Source organism: Mobula birostris, chromosome 13, assembly GCF_030028105.1.
Source record: "Mobula birostris isolate sMobBir1 chromosome 13, sMobBir1.hap1, whole genome shotgun sequence".
Taxonomy (NCBI): Eukaryota; Metazoa; Chordata; class Chondrichthyes; order Myliobatiformes; family Myliobatidae; genus Mobula; species Mobula birostris.
The window spans coordinates 28517233-28532277 of record NC_092382.1 but is presented as its reverse complement, the minus strand read 5'-3'; the positions used below and the strand labels follow the sequence as shown (position 1 = coordinate 28532277).

The 15045-nt window shown below is 47.1% G+C and overlaps 2 protein-coding genes across 2 annotated transcripts in view; one reads left to right on the top strand and one right to left on the bottom strand.

The window, feature by feature from the left end:
* LOC140208661 (uncharacterized) overlaps positions 1–15045 on the bottom strand; it is a 52780-nt gene that overhangs the window by 19735 nt on the left and 18000 nt on the right. Inside the window, exon 2 of the mRNA XM_072277505.1 lies at positions 13566–14675. Within this exon, the coding sequence (XP_072133606.1) occupies positions 13566–14675 (1110 nt within the window). The remainder of the gene's footprint in view (positions 1–13565; positions 14676–15045) is intronic.
* Positions 399–10176, top strand: LOC140207506 (uncharacterized). Its single transcript, XM_072276032.1, has 2 exons — positions 399–432; positions 5283–10176. Exon 2 carries the CDS (start codon positions 5649–5651, stop codon positions 6852–6854), a length of 1206 nt encoding a protein of 401 aa, XP_072132133.1. The 5' UTR covers positions 399–432; positions 5283–5648; the 3' UTR covers positions 6855–10176.

Below are 15045 nucleotides of genomic sequence, written 5' to 3'. Positions count from 1 at the left end.
GAATATGTACTCCTCTCCTTAGTTGCTGCCTGAACTGCAGAGTTCCTCCAGCATTTTGTGTGTGTGCGTCTCTGTATTACCAGCAACAGCAGAATCTCTTCTATTTTATATCTGCATTTGTAAAGGATTGTACTTTGGCATTAGATACACGTTGATATTGAGTATATTTTTTATGGGAGCCGCTTTCTGCGTTAAAACAGTTGCTGAGTATTCTATATACACAAAAAAAAAGTGAGGTATGGACATGGAACCGGTGCTTGCAGAAACTGTTAATGGCACCGTGATTACCCATAAAGCCCTGCGATAAAACTTTCGCCGGCGCTGAAGCATTGATCAAATGCGCAGGCGTCAAGGTTGATAACGTCGGTGAATATCACGCATGCGCGCAGTATATATTAGGCCTCGGGATCACGGCTGAGGGCGCGGCTGCAGGTAAGCGGGTATCTCGGGGCGATGTTGTGACTCCGGACTCCGTGACCTGTAATCCCGGGACAGTCCTGCTCTCTTCCCTCTCTCTCAGCCCCACCATCCGTACACGGGCCCCGGGGAGCTTCCGGCTGATGAGGGAATGGGAACCGATGGGTCTCTCAGACAGAGCTGAGCTCCAGCTGTCTAAATGCAAGGATCGGGAACTCGGAGAAAGGGAACAAAATCTTTTACATCAGCTGTTGTGAAAATCACCTTTGTTCTGCCTCCAGTCACAAACAAGAGAAAATCTGCAGATGCTGGAAATCCGAGCAACACACACAAATTGCTGGAGGAACTCAGCATTAGTACTCTTTTCCATAGATGCTGCCTGGCCTGCTGAGTTCCCCCAGCATTTTGTGTCTGTTGCTTGTTCCACCCCTCTTGTTCTGGACTTTCTACCCATGAGGTCATTTTTTTTTTTTTTTATTTTATTATTTTCTACAAGCTACAGCGTAGAAGAAAAAAAATCAATAGTGTAAATAGAAGGATCATTGCAATACAGACAAAAATAGCAATAATACATATCTTAACAAATGAGCAGGTCACCCATATTAAAAATGAAAAGTTAGAAAGGAAAGCTCCCAACCCACCCACGATCCAACTCCAAGCCAACCATTATAAGTATAAATATTTAAAAGGACATTTGAGATAAACTTCTATCACCCCAGAACTATATATTGTAGTAAAGAGAGAAATGAATGATAAAAAAAAAAGCAGCCTGCTAACTAAACAAAGAACGCTGGAAATGCAGGCTCTGACTATCAAGGGAAGAAAAAAAAATACACCTGTCAATCTAGGTGAGAGTTATGAAAATATTTTAAAAAATGGTCCCCACACCTCATGGAACTTTATATCCTAATTTAAAAGTGAATAGTAAATCTTTTCAAGATCTAAACAAGACATTCTATCCCTGAGCCATCGAACATGCGTAGGGGGAACTACATCTCTCCACTTAAGGAGTACTGCACGTCCAGCTAAAAGAGAGACAAAAGACAATGTTTGTCATTTAGCCGGGATCAAATGCTTGTCAGAGTCTTGAGAAATACCAAAAAAAGCGATCAAAAGATCAGGTTCCAAATAACAGGGACATGTTTTGACCCATTCTCTCTGAGTACATAATGAAATCAAACACCTTTGTCCTGGGCAACAAGTAGCTTTCACATCACAAATGTGCCAGACTCCAATGAGACAGACTACTGCCCTTCCCTCCATATTCATTGGCATTGCCATCACTGAGTTCACCACCGTCAGTCACCTGGGGGAGGGTTCAGGGGAAATATTTATGTACAATACAGAAACTGGTGTTACCTGTGTGTATTGTGGTGATGCAAAAGTTGCTGGAGAATTTACAAGTGGGAAGAAGTGGAGTGATATTTGGAAATCTGAGTTTTTAAAGCGTAATTTAGCAAGCAAACCACATATGGACAATGTGCAAAACCTGTGGTGAGAAATCCTTCATTACCCGTTACAGGCCTGCTACATTGGTTGTGTGAGAGTGCAGAACTCAATCAAAGCCAGAGGAGATCAAAGTTCTTACTGACAGTGATTTGCCAGTTGTTGAAATAAATACCTCTCTATAGAAAATTCACGGTGCAGATGTTGTCACTGGGTAAAAAAATGTACAGTACAAGCTTTATGTGCACACTGGTCATTACAAATTAGAGGGGACATTGGTGGGAAGGTGGGGAGACCTCCAGTGTCCCTGATGCCCTCACCTACAAGATGTGCATCCAGCTGCAGCTTGTAACCCTGCACTTTACAGAGTGGGAACTTGAAATGGATGAATTCCGGATCATCCAGGAGATAGATATGACATGAAGAGAGGTGAGTTACACCCAAGGTGCAGGACACAGGAGACTGGGTGAGAGTCAGGAAGGGGAATGAGGTTAAATAGCCATCGCAGAGTACGCTTGTGTCCATCCCACACAACAATGGGTGGACCACTTTAGAAACTTGAGGGGGATTACCTGGCAGAGGAAAATCAAAGGGGTGATAGGGGATTCGTTAGTTAGGGGAACACAACAAGAGGGGACTAATATCCCAGTGGTAAGGCTCACTAGTGCTAGTGTGGGGAGAGGGTGATGTGGTTAAAATAAGTTGTAGGGGGAATGGGAGCCAGAATGACAGAACAGATAGTGGGGAGGGTGAATTGAATTGAATTGACTTTATTACATACATCCTTCCGATACATGAGGAGTAGAAATCTTTATGTTACATCTCTGTCTAAATGTGCAATGTGTAATTTATAATAAATAGTTTGTACATAGGACAGTGAATTAATCAGACTGATGGCCTGGTGGAAGATGATGTCCCGGAGCCTGTTGGTTCTTTTGCTGTGGTACCGTTTCCTGGATGGTAGCAGCAGGAACAGTTTGTGGTTGTGATGAATTGGCTCCCCAATATCCTTTGGGCCCTTTTTACATACCTGTCTCTGTAAGTGTCCTGAATAGTGGGAAGTTCACATCTACAGATGTGCTGGGCTGTCCACACCACTCTCTGCAGGTTCCTGTGATTAAGGGAAGTACAGTTCCCATACCAGGCAGTGATGCAGCCAGTCAGGATGCTCTCAGTTGTGTCCCTGTAGAAAGTTCTTAGGATTTGGGGCCTTATCCCAAACTTCTAAAACCGTCTGAGGTGAAAGAGATGCTGTTGTGCTGTTTTCACAACACAGCCGGTATGTACAGACCATGTGAGATCCTCGGTGATGTTTATGCCGAGGAACTTAAAGCTGTTCACCCTCTCAACCCCAGATCCATTGATGTCAATAGGGGTTAGCCTGTCTCCATTCCTCCTGCCGTCCACAATCAGCTCCTTTGTTTTTGTGACAATGAGGGAGAGTTTGTTTTCTTGACACCAGTCAGATGTTGTTCAGACCTCAGATAGAGTCAGCAATCAAATGGTTGCGAATGGTGAGATGAATGTGCTGAGCTGTGTATATCACAATGCAAGAAGCATCGTAGGAAAGCCAGATGAGCTCAGGACAGGGAATTATGATACTGTAGCCATTATTGGGATTTGTTTGCACCTGACAGTCTGAGGGATTTAGAGGAACAAATTTGTAGAGAGATCACAGACCATGCCAAGAAACAAAGGTTGATTCAGTGAGTGATTTTAATTTTCCATATATTGATTGGGACTCCCATACTGTAAAAGGACTAGATGGGGTAGAGTTTGTCAAATATGTCCTTAATCAGTATGTAGAATTCCTGATGTAGAAGTGTGCAATAAACTGTTAGGAAATGATCCAGGGCTGGTGACAGAAATTAGTGATCATAATGCCATGAGATTCAAAGTAAATATGGCAAAAGGGAGGTCTGGACCACAGGTTGAGATTCCAAATTGGAGAAAGGTCAATTTTGATGGTATCAGAGAGGATCTGACAAGTGTGGTTTGGGACAGGCTGTTCTCTGGCAAAGGAGTACTTGGCAAGTGGGAGGCCTTCATAAGTGAAATTTTGAGGGTGTCTAGTTTGTATATGCCTGACAAAATAAAAGTTGAAAGGTAACTGGTGCAGGGAACCTTGGTTTTCAAGAGATATTGAGGCCCCGGATATTTTGTTCCTCTAAATGCCTCAGACTGTTGGGTGCTACCAAGACTCATTAATGACTACAATATTATAATTCCACCCCTGAGCTCATCTGACTTTTAGTCGTCTTCTGTTCATTTCTAAAAGCTTCCCAATAGTTTTTGCTCTTTTGTTTGCCCTCTCTTTGGCTTTTATGTTGGCCTTGGCTTCTCATTTCAGCCATGGTTGTGTCCTCCTGCCTTTCCAATGCTTCCACTTCTTTGGGATGTATCGATCACTCAGCTCCTGAATTGCTCCCAGAAACTCCAGCCATTGCTGCTCCGTTGTCACTCCCACCTTTTCCCTTCCAGACAAGTTTGTCCAGCTTCTCTGTCATAGAAACATGAGGAAGTTCAGTGCAGAAACAGGCTATTTGGCCCATCTAGTCAATGCTGAAAAAACATTTAAGCTGTCTACCTGCACTGGGACCATCGCCCTCCGTACCCCTACCATCCAGGCTCCCATCCAAACTCCTTTTAAATGGTGAAACTGAGCTCATATTCACCACTTGTGCTGGCATCTCATTCCACACTCTCATGACCATTTCAGTAAAGAGCTTTTCCAAATGTTCCTGTTAAATTTTCACCTTCCCCACTTACCCATGACCTCTGGCCATCCCACGCAACCTCAGTGGAAAAAGCTGCTCGCATTTACCCTATCTATACCCTCATAATTTTGTATATTTCTAACAAATCCTCAAAGCAATGTATAATTTCCTTGTTTATGTTTAGAGCCTTTTTTAGATGTATAAGATGATGAGGGCATTGATCATGTGGATAGCCAGAGGTTTATTCCCAGGGCTGAAATGGCTAAAACGAGGGGCATAGTTTTAAGGTGCTTTGAAATAGATACTGAGGGGATGACAGGGGTAAGTTTTTTATACAGAGAGTGGCGGGTGCATGGAATGCACTGCCGGCTATTTGTGTGAGTGTTTCAGTTACTGTGGGGCCAGGAACCCATGCAGCTCAGTGAGAACAGGGAATAATGCCAATGGAGAGAGTCAAACTGAGCCAGGTCACAGATTGGAGATGGCAGAAATGCTCCATTCTTATAGAGACAGGAAGAGCATCGGAGAATTTGATGGTCACTCCAGATACCAGCACTGTGCCCAGTTAGATGATTTCTCTCTCCAACTTGGGTTGAACCTCACTGTAATAGTGTGATGCCAGATCACACGTTGACAACTCAAGGGATCTCATCTGAAATATTGTCCTACACCCATTGATAGATTTCGTAAATATTTTTACAGGTTAAGAATGACAAGGAGTTTGCCTATGGGAATCTCAAACACAACACGCCAGTTTTGCTGTCTCTGTCCAGATATTTAAGAAGAGGAGCAAGGGATTCACTCGATCATCCTTCCTGCTCAGACTGTGAGGAGGGATTCACTCGATCATCTGACGGACTGGCACGCACATCATTTTACACAGGGGGATCCCATTCATCTGCTCAGACAGTGGGAATGGAATCACTCAGTCATCTCAACTGAAGGTACATCAGCAAGTTCACATCGGGCAAGGCCTTTCACCTGTGGACACACCAGTCAGTTCACACTGCGCAGAGGCTGGCCTTCTGCTGAATTTGTGGGGAAGGAATCACTCGGTCATCTGAACTAATGGCTCACCAGCAAGTTCACACTGGGAAGCGGCCGTTCACCTGCTCAGACTGTGGGAAGGGATTCACTCGGTCATCTGACCTAATGGCTCACCAGCCAGTTCACACTGGGGAATGGCCGTTCACCTGCTTGGACTGTGGGAAGGGATTCACTCAGCCATCTCATCTGATGGTACATCAGAGAGTTCACACTGGGGAGAGGCCGTTCACCTGCTCAGACTGTGGGAAGGGATTCACTCAGTCATCTCATCTGATGGTACATCAGCGAGTTCACACTGGGGAGAGGCCGTTTACCTGCTCAGACTGTGGGAAGGGATTCACTCAGTCATCTCATCTGATCGTACATCAGCGAGTTCACACTGCGGAATGGCCGTTCACCTGCTCAGACTGTGGGAAGGGATTCACTCGGTCATCTGAACTGAACGTACATCAGAGAGTTCATACTGGAGAGAGGCCGTTCACCTGCTCAGACTGTGGGAAGGGATTCACTCAGTCATCACATCTGAAAGTACATCAGCGAGTTCACACTGGGGACAGGCCGTTCACCTGCTCAGTGTGTGGGAAGGGATTCACTTCATCATCTACAGTGAAGGTACATCAGCGAGTTCACACTGGAGAGAGGCCGTTCACCTGTTCAGAGTGTGGGAAAGGATTCACTCAGTTAGGCCACCTACAAGCACACTGGTCAGTTCACACTGGAGAGAGGCCGTTCACCTGCTCAGACTGCGGGAAGGGATTCACTCAGTTATCCACCCTGATGACCCACCGGGAAGTTCACACCAGGAAGAGGCCATTTACCTGCTCAGTCTGTGGGAAGGGATTCACTTTGTCAAATCAGTTACTGAGACACCAGTTCGTTCACACTGGACAGTGGCCATTCACCTGCTCAGACTGTGGGAAGGGATTCACTCAGTCATCTGAACTGAAGGTACATCAGCGAGTTCACACTGGGGAGAGGCCGTTCACCTGCTCAGAGTGTGGGAAAGGATTCACTCGCTCATCCCACCTACAAACACATCAGTCATTTCACACAGGGGAGCGGCCGTTCACCTGCTCAGACTGTGGGAAAGGATTCACTCAGTCATCAGAGCTACAGAGACATCAGCGAGTTCACACTGGGGAAAGACCGTTCACCTGCTCAGTGTGTGGGAAAGGATTCACTCAGTCATCCCACCTACAGAGACACCAGCAAGTTCACACTAGGTAGAGGCCGTTCACTTGCTTAGGGTGTGGGAAGGGATTCACTTGGTCATCTCAACTGCAGAGACACCAGCAAGTTCACACTGGGTAGAGGCCGATCTCCTGCTTGGACTTTGGGAAGAGAATCTCTCAGCCACATCAACCAGGTTTGCATCATTGAGTTCACACTGGGGAAACCCGTTCACCCTCTGTGAATGTGGGAAGCGATTCACTCAGTCATCTAACCTTATGGAACTCTCACTTCGGCTGGCAGTTTAATGTAGGGGATGATAGCTCCTGGCCCGGCCAAACTTAAGAAATCTCATTTGGGTGGATGCTGCACGATGTGTCCCCTGTTACAAATCCGTACCCCGAAATAACAAGCAGTACAGAATATGTGATTAAATGATTGAGCTTTATAATTTTTACTTTGACTATAGGGTTAGAAAAGAAAACAAAAAAAAAGAAAAAGGGCCCACTCCATTTGCATCTTCTCATCTCTCCCCGGCAAAAGAACATGAAAATATCTCTTCCAGACTCACAAGGAAGAACATTTCTGACACCAGATCGTCCCGCACTCCAAAACCCTGTTATCTCTAGTTGTAACCTAAACACTGCTGCTACAGAGAAACCATTACCTCAGCAGTGAAACATTACAGAGAGGCCATTACATTAACAGTGAAACCTTACAGCATGTTATACTTGTGACACACTGCCGGATTCACACTGGGGAGAATGTTTCAATAAGCTGCATGCTGGATATTTGTCCATCACCGTTGCTGAATGCTATTTTGAGAGTGACTGTCGGTGCTGAACGCTGCAATTATCACCACACCCAGTTCTGCACCCTGGTCACTGGGCATGGGAGGAGTTTCTTCTGGGGCATATTCACCTTTAATGGGACTGGAGTTTAACATTCTGCATCTGTGGCAAATTAATTAGTTCTATTTTAAACTCTGTTTCTGGTACTTAGAGTATTTATAATACAACTAGTGTACTCAGGCCTGCTGGACCCAGCCAGTGATACAGTTCCACAACAGTCCTTTTAAATCCTCCTCTGTTGTTCACATCTGTGGGATGGGTTCCAAACAGTCACCACTCTGTGGGTGACAAGGTTTCCCTTGAATTTTCTGCAGACTGAATAAGTCGAGCTGACTGCAGTTCTGTCTGAGATGTTCTTTGCCCCTCAAATCTTTGGGCTGAGAAAGAATGACATTGGGAGTTAATCTCCTTATTCGGGGCTCATTTCTACATTATGGGTCATTTTCCCTGCTTCTGAAGGGTTGTTGAAAACACTCTCCTCTAAAGACTGAAAGCAGAATGGGAAACCATTAGTTGGATGTTCAGTGGAGCAGGGTCAGAAACCAGAGGCGGGTCTGCACAGGGTAGAGTTTGGGGCACTGGACGGTGGTCAGGGAAACAACGTATGATGATTAGAAGGGAATCAGCTGCGGGGCGTGGCAACGAATGACAGAGTAGCAACGTTTGGAAGCTGATTGACAGGGAAAATAATTCAGTTGTCTGACTGACACAAACGATGCCTGTGGTGAGGTGCTCCATTGATCGAGGTACGTGTGTGTTGAGAATGGTTATATCCATTGAGGGAGTTGTTCCTGCTTATTTATCCTGTAATATTATATCTGGATGGTTATTTTAGATTATCCTATCTGTAATAATGTATTGATTATCATATAAATTGTGAGATTCTGTCCTTAGCTGGATCAGGCTTGAATTAAAGGTGCCTTAATGAAGTTATGGTGATTATTAATGAGTTTGTATTTTAAAGCAAGATTTTGGTGAATGATATTTGCCACTTGATCGTACCTCTGTCAGTAATCAGATTGAGTTAAACTGCAGCAGGATCCTGGAATGTGTTGGATTGTGTCTGGTTTCTCTTGGCATTTTCTGCATTTATTGCCTTGTTACTTTGTATGGTTTGTATTTTTGATTTTTTTTTTCTTTTTGTTGACCACCTTGTCCTGTACTTCTGCAAGGAACCCCCCTGTTTCGGGGTAGAGGTCTCCAACTCTCAGTCAGGTGCTCGATGCTTCCTTGTCAACATCTAGTCTGCTCAGATCGTTGGGATGTCTCCCATGGAGGGTCATACTCGTTCCACTGGTTAATGTTTTCTTCCATAGTGATGATTCATTTTTCTGAGGTAGCCTCTCATTTAGGTTTCCTGGTCTGTGTTTCTTATCAGAATTTCATATACACACATGAAGCACTGAATCCAGTTCATTTTTGATGAAAATATATACTTAGAAGTCTTATCTGAGTGTTGTGTGATTTTATTTTTTTCATGTGTGTTATTCCTCTTTCTCCTTCTGTCCAAGGTAGTATTAATCTGAGGCTATGTCCACACTGGACCGGATAATTTTGAAAACGACGGTTTTGAGTAAAAACGACAGGCATCCACACCAGGCGTTTTTCAAGATATCCCTGTCCACACTAAAATGGATATTTGGGAGAATTTCCTCCTACTGGGCATGCGCAGACACATCTACAGAAAACAAGCGAAGAGGAAACGGTATAATATTTACGTTTCCGCGGTGGCGTTGTGCTATTTCCATTGGTCAAAAACAAGAGTACCTACAACAACAGCGAAAGAAAGTTTTCAAAAATGTCTTCGAGGAATACAAAGAAAACCTCCACTGGAAAAAGCAGACGGACTTCTTCATTTAGACAGACAATGAAGTCGAGCTGTTTCCGCGAGTTACAAACAACTACAAGGTCAGCAAAGCAGTGGAGAACGTTGGAGGGAGATGTTTAACTCCGAAAAAGCTATTAACATAGAGAATAAAGTAAACTACACATGCATGAAGCCGTCCTCTACCCAAGATCAACAAGAGTGGAATCTTCTGCCGCCAGACCTGCACAGTATTTCTGAGATTAATATTTTTAAAGATAGACTCAATCAAATCAATTTATGGGATCTGGTCAATAAAGCTCACTTCACAATTTACCTCTCACGCTGTTCACACCGACTGCCCGTTATAACAACCGTCCGGCAGTGCTTGCACAGTACCAAGCAGCAGCAAAAAAAACTTTGTTGTTGTGGTGTTGTCATGACAGCGTTTTTAAACATCTCCGTTTACCCCGTCCACACTTCAACGCAAAGCAATCGTTTTCAAATTTACACACTCTGGAGAGTGTTTTCGAAAATCTCCATTTTCAGGGGAGGGAAATGCCATTTCAGTGTGGATGGAGGGTCAAAACGAAGAGAAAAAGCTTTGTTCTCAAAATTATCCGGTGTAGTTTGGACGTAGCCTAAGTGGGTCTGAGTGTAAATAGACTTTTCTAAAGTTGTCATTTCAGCTCTTATTTATCTTTGTAAGTTTTACTGATTGAAATGGGACCAAGATATTTTCTTAAAAAAATGTCAATGTCTGTATTGATGAAAGTGTTTATTGCCTTTGTTGTGTTTGTTAACTATTAAGCTCTGTTTGGCAGGTTTTTTTAAGCCTTGAACTAAATTTGGTCAAAGGTTTTCCCCATTTTGCACTACTGTAGCGGTGTGCGACACATAGCGCTAAAATAACCACACGGAGTCGGTGAGTTGGGGTTGCGGTTAAAGATTTATTTAACTTCGCGGCCTGCTTTAAAGCCTTCCCGTTCCCGCCCTCTCTGGGCGGGATTGCTGTGGGGAATGCATATTCCCAGCCCCTTTCCGCACGCGGGATTTTCCCCCTGCTGGTGAAGATGGCCTGGCGGCCTTTTTGGGGCCGGCCCTCTGTCTGCGCGCGCTGTTTCGTGAGCCGGTTTGTGTGTGCTAGAAAGTGGGTCGCCACATAACCACGCCCCCCAGAACCGGCGATACCTCCCCCAATGTCCACAGTCTGGATCGGCCTCTGTTTGGGAGGTCTGCCCCTGCGCCGCGGTGCCTGAGCCTGGACCAGCTGCGCCAAGTCCACATGGGCCGGTTTGAGTCGGTCCACCGTGAAAACCTCCTCTCTCCCCCCAATGTCCAGCACGAACGTGGAGCCATTGTTCCTGATCACCTTAAACGGCCCCTCGTAGGGCCGCTGTAGCGGTGCCCGGTGTCCGCCCCGTCGTACAAAAAGAAAAATACAGTTCTGCAGGTCTTTGGGTGCGCGGGTCGGGCTCTGTCCGTGCTGTGAAGTGGGGATGGGGGCCAGCTTACCAAGCCTCTCACGTAGTCTGTCCAGGACTGCTGTGGGTTCTTCCTCTTGCCCCCTTGGGGCTGGTATGAACTCTCCTGGGACGACCAGGGGTGCGCCGTACACCAACTCGGCCGACGAGGTGTGCAGATCCTCCTTGGGCGCCGTGCGGATTTCCAGTAGGACCCAGGGAAGTTCGTCCACCCAGTTAGGCCCTTCCAGGCGGGCCATGAGAGCCGACTTCAGGTGACGGTGGAAATGCTCCACTAGTCCATTCGACTGTGGTGGTAGGCAGTTGTGTGGTGTAGCTGTGATCCTAAAAGGTTGGCCATAGCCGACCACAGGCTGGAGGTGAACTGGGTGCCCCTGTCGGAGGTAATGTGGGCCGGTACCCCGAAGCGTGCTACCCAGGTTGCGATCAGTGCTCGGGCGCAGGATTCGGAGGTGGTGTCGGTGAGCGGGACTGCCTGTGGCCATCTCGTGAACCAGTCTATCATAGTTAGGAGGTACCGCGCTCCTCGTGACACTGGCAGGGGCCCCACGATATCCACATGGATGTGGTCGAACCTCCGGCAGGTGGGTTCGAGCTGCTGCGGCGGAGCCTTGGTGTGCCACTGCACCTTGGCCGTTTGGCACTGCATGCACGTTTTGGCCCATTCACTGGCCTGTTTACGCAGTCGATGCCACACGAACCTGTTGGCGACCAGCCGGACAGTTGTCCTGATGGAGGGGTGCGCTAAGTTGTGAATGGATTCGAAAACCTGCCGGCGCCAGGCTGCTGGGACGATGGGGCGGGGTTGGCCGGTAGCTACGTCACATAGTAGGGTCCTCTCACCTGGGCCTACGGGGAGGTCTTGGAGCTGCAAACCGGAGACTGCAGTCCTGTAACTGGGGATCTCAGCGTCTGCCTGCTGTGCCTCTGCCAGCGCTGCATAGTCCACCCCCTGGGACAGGGCCTGTATGGTAGGTCTGGATAGTGTGTCCACCATGACGTTGTCCTTTCCCGAGACATGCCGGATGTCCATCGTATATTCGGAGATGTAGGACAGATGTTGCTGCTGGTGGGAAGACCAGGGGTCGGACACCTTAGTGAACGCAAAGGTAAGCGGTTTGTGGTCTGTGAACGCAGTGAAGGGCCTATCTTCTAAGAAGTACCTGAAATGCTGGATTGCCAGGTATAGTGCCAATAGCTCCCAGTTGAAAGCACTGTATTTGAGTTTGGGTGGTCGTAGGTGTTTGCTGAAGAATGCCAGGGGTTGCCAGCGACCCTCGATGAGTTGTTCCAGCACTCCACTGACTGCTGTGTTGGATGCGTCCACCGTGAGGGCAGTAGGAACGTCCGTTCTGGGGTGCACTAGCATCGCGGCGTTTACTAAGGCTTCGCTGGTTTTAACAAAAGCGGCCGCAGCCTCTTTATCCCAGGTAATGTCCTTGCCCTTACCCGACATCAGGGTGAACAGGGGGCGCATGATTCGGGCTGCTGAGGGGAGGAAACAGTGGTAGAAATTCACCATACCCATGAAACGTCGACTGTACTTCTTCCTAGAGATGCTGCCTGGCCTGCTGCGTTCACCAGCAACTTTGATGTGTGTTGCTTGAATTTCCAGCATCTGCAGAATTCCTCATGTTTAGGAAAATGGTGCATAGTTTTCTGAAGGTGGAATCTCATGTGGATAGGGTGGTGAAGAAAGCTTTTGGTATGCTGGCCTTTGTAAATCAGAGCATTGAGTATAGGAGTTGGGATGTAATGTTAAAATTGTACAAGGCATTGTTAAGGCCAAATTTGGAGTATTGTGTACAGTTCTGGTCACCGAGTTACAGGAAAGATGTCAACAAAATAGAGTACAGAGGAGATTTACTAGAATGTTCCCTGGGTTTCAGCACCTGAGTGACAGAGAAAGGTTGAACAAGTTAGATCTTTATTCTTTGGAGCGTAGAAGGTTGAGGGGGGACTTGATAGAGGTATTTAAAATTATGAGGGGGAAAGATAGACTTGACGTGGATAGGCTTTTTCCATTGAGAGTAGGGGAGATTCAAACAACTGGACATTAGTTGAGAGTTAAGGGGCAAAAGTTGAGGGGTAACACGAGGGGGAACTTCTTTACTCAGAGAATGGTAGCTGTGTGGAACGAGCTTCCAGTTGAAGTGGTAGAGGCAGGTTCGATTTTGTCATTTAAAAAAAATTCGATCAGTATTTGGACAGGAAAGGAATGGAGGGTAGAGGCAGGTAGATGTGACTAAATGAGAGTAAGCGTTCAGCATGGACTGGAAGGGCCAAGTTGGCTTATTTCCGTGCTGTAATTGTTATATGGTTATATGAACTTGCGGGTGTCTCTGTAGGTTGGACAACTGAGTGACTTCCTTCTCAGACCGAGCAGGTGAATGGCCTCTCCCCAGTGTGAACTGACTGGTGTGCTTGTAGGTTAGCTAACTGTGTGAATCCCTTCCCACAGACTGAGCAGGCGAATGGCCTCTCCCCAGTGTGAACTCACTGATGTATCTGTAGATCAGGTGATCGAGTGAATCCCTTCCCACAGACTGAGCAGGCGAATGGCCGCTACGCAGTGTGAACTGACTGGTGTCTCAGTAGGTGAGATGCCTGAGTGAATCCCTTCCCACAGTCTGAGCAGGTGAACGGCCTCTCCCCAGTGTGAACTCTCCGATGCACCTTCAGTTGGGATGACTGAGTGAATCCCTTCCCACAGTCTGAGCAGGTGAACGGCCTCTCCCCAGTGTGAACTTGCTGGTGTCTCTGTAGATCAGGTGATCGAGTGAATCCCTTCCCACAGACTGAGCAGGTGAACGGCCTCTCCCCAGTGTGAAATCGCTGGTGTTTCAGTAGGTCGGATGACTGAGTGAATCCCTTCCCACAGTCTGTGCAGGTGAACGGCCTCTCTCCAGTGTGAACTCGCTGATGTACCTTCAGATGAGATGATAAATTAAATCCCTTCCCACAGACTGAGCAAGTGAATGGCCTCTCCCCAGTGTGAACTCGCTGATGTACCTTCAGTTTAGATGAGCAAGTGAATCCCTTCCCACAGACTGAGCAGGTAAATGGCCACTCCCCAGTGTGAACTGACTGGTGTTCTTGTAGGTGAGCTGACTGTGTGAATCCCTTCCCACAGTCTGAGCAGGTGAACGGCCTCTGCCCTGTGTGAACTCGCTGATGTATCTGCAGATGAGATGACTGAGTGAATCCCTTCCTACAGACTGAGCAGGTGAATGGCCTCTCCCCAGTGTGAACTCGCTGATGTATCTGCAGATCAGGTGATCGAGTGAATCCCTTCCCACAGTCTGAGCAGGTGAACGGCCTCTCCCCAGTGTGAACTCGCTGATGCACCGTCAGTTGAGATGACGAAGTGAATCCGTTCCCACAGTCTGAGCAGGTGAACGGCCTCTCCCCCGTGTGAACTCTCTGATGTTCCTTCAGTTGAGATGACGAAGTGAATCCCTTCCCACAGTCTGAGCAGGTGAACGGCCTCTCCCCAGTGTGAACTCGCTGATGTATCTGTAGATCAGATGATCGAGCAAATCCCTTCCCACAGTCTGTGCAGGTGAACGGCCTCTCCCCAGTGTGAACTCGCTGATGTGCTTGTAGGTTAGCTAACTGTGTGAATCCCTTCCCACAGTCCGAGCAGGTGAACGGCCTCTCCCCAGTATGAACTCTCTGATGTACCTTCAGGTTAGATGACTGAGTGAATCCCTTCCCACAGTCTGAGCAGGTGAACGGCCTCTCCCTGGTGTGAACTCGCTGGTGAGACATTCGGTCGAATAACCAAGTGAATCCTTCCCCACAAATTCAGCAGATGACCAGCCTCTGTTCGAAGTGAACTGACCTGTGTGTCCAGGTGGGAAGACCGACTGAATCCTGTCTCACACATAGAACAGGTGAATGGCCTTGTCTCAGTGTGAACTTGCTGATGTACCTTCAGTTGAGATGACGGAGTGAATCCACTCCCACTGTCTGAGCAGGTGAATGGGTTCCCTTGTGTAATATGATGGGCATGCCAGTTGGTCAGATGATCAAATGAATCTCTCCACACAGTCTGAGCAGGAAGGAGAATCGAGTGAATCCCTTGCTCCACTTCTTAAATATCTGGA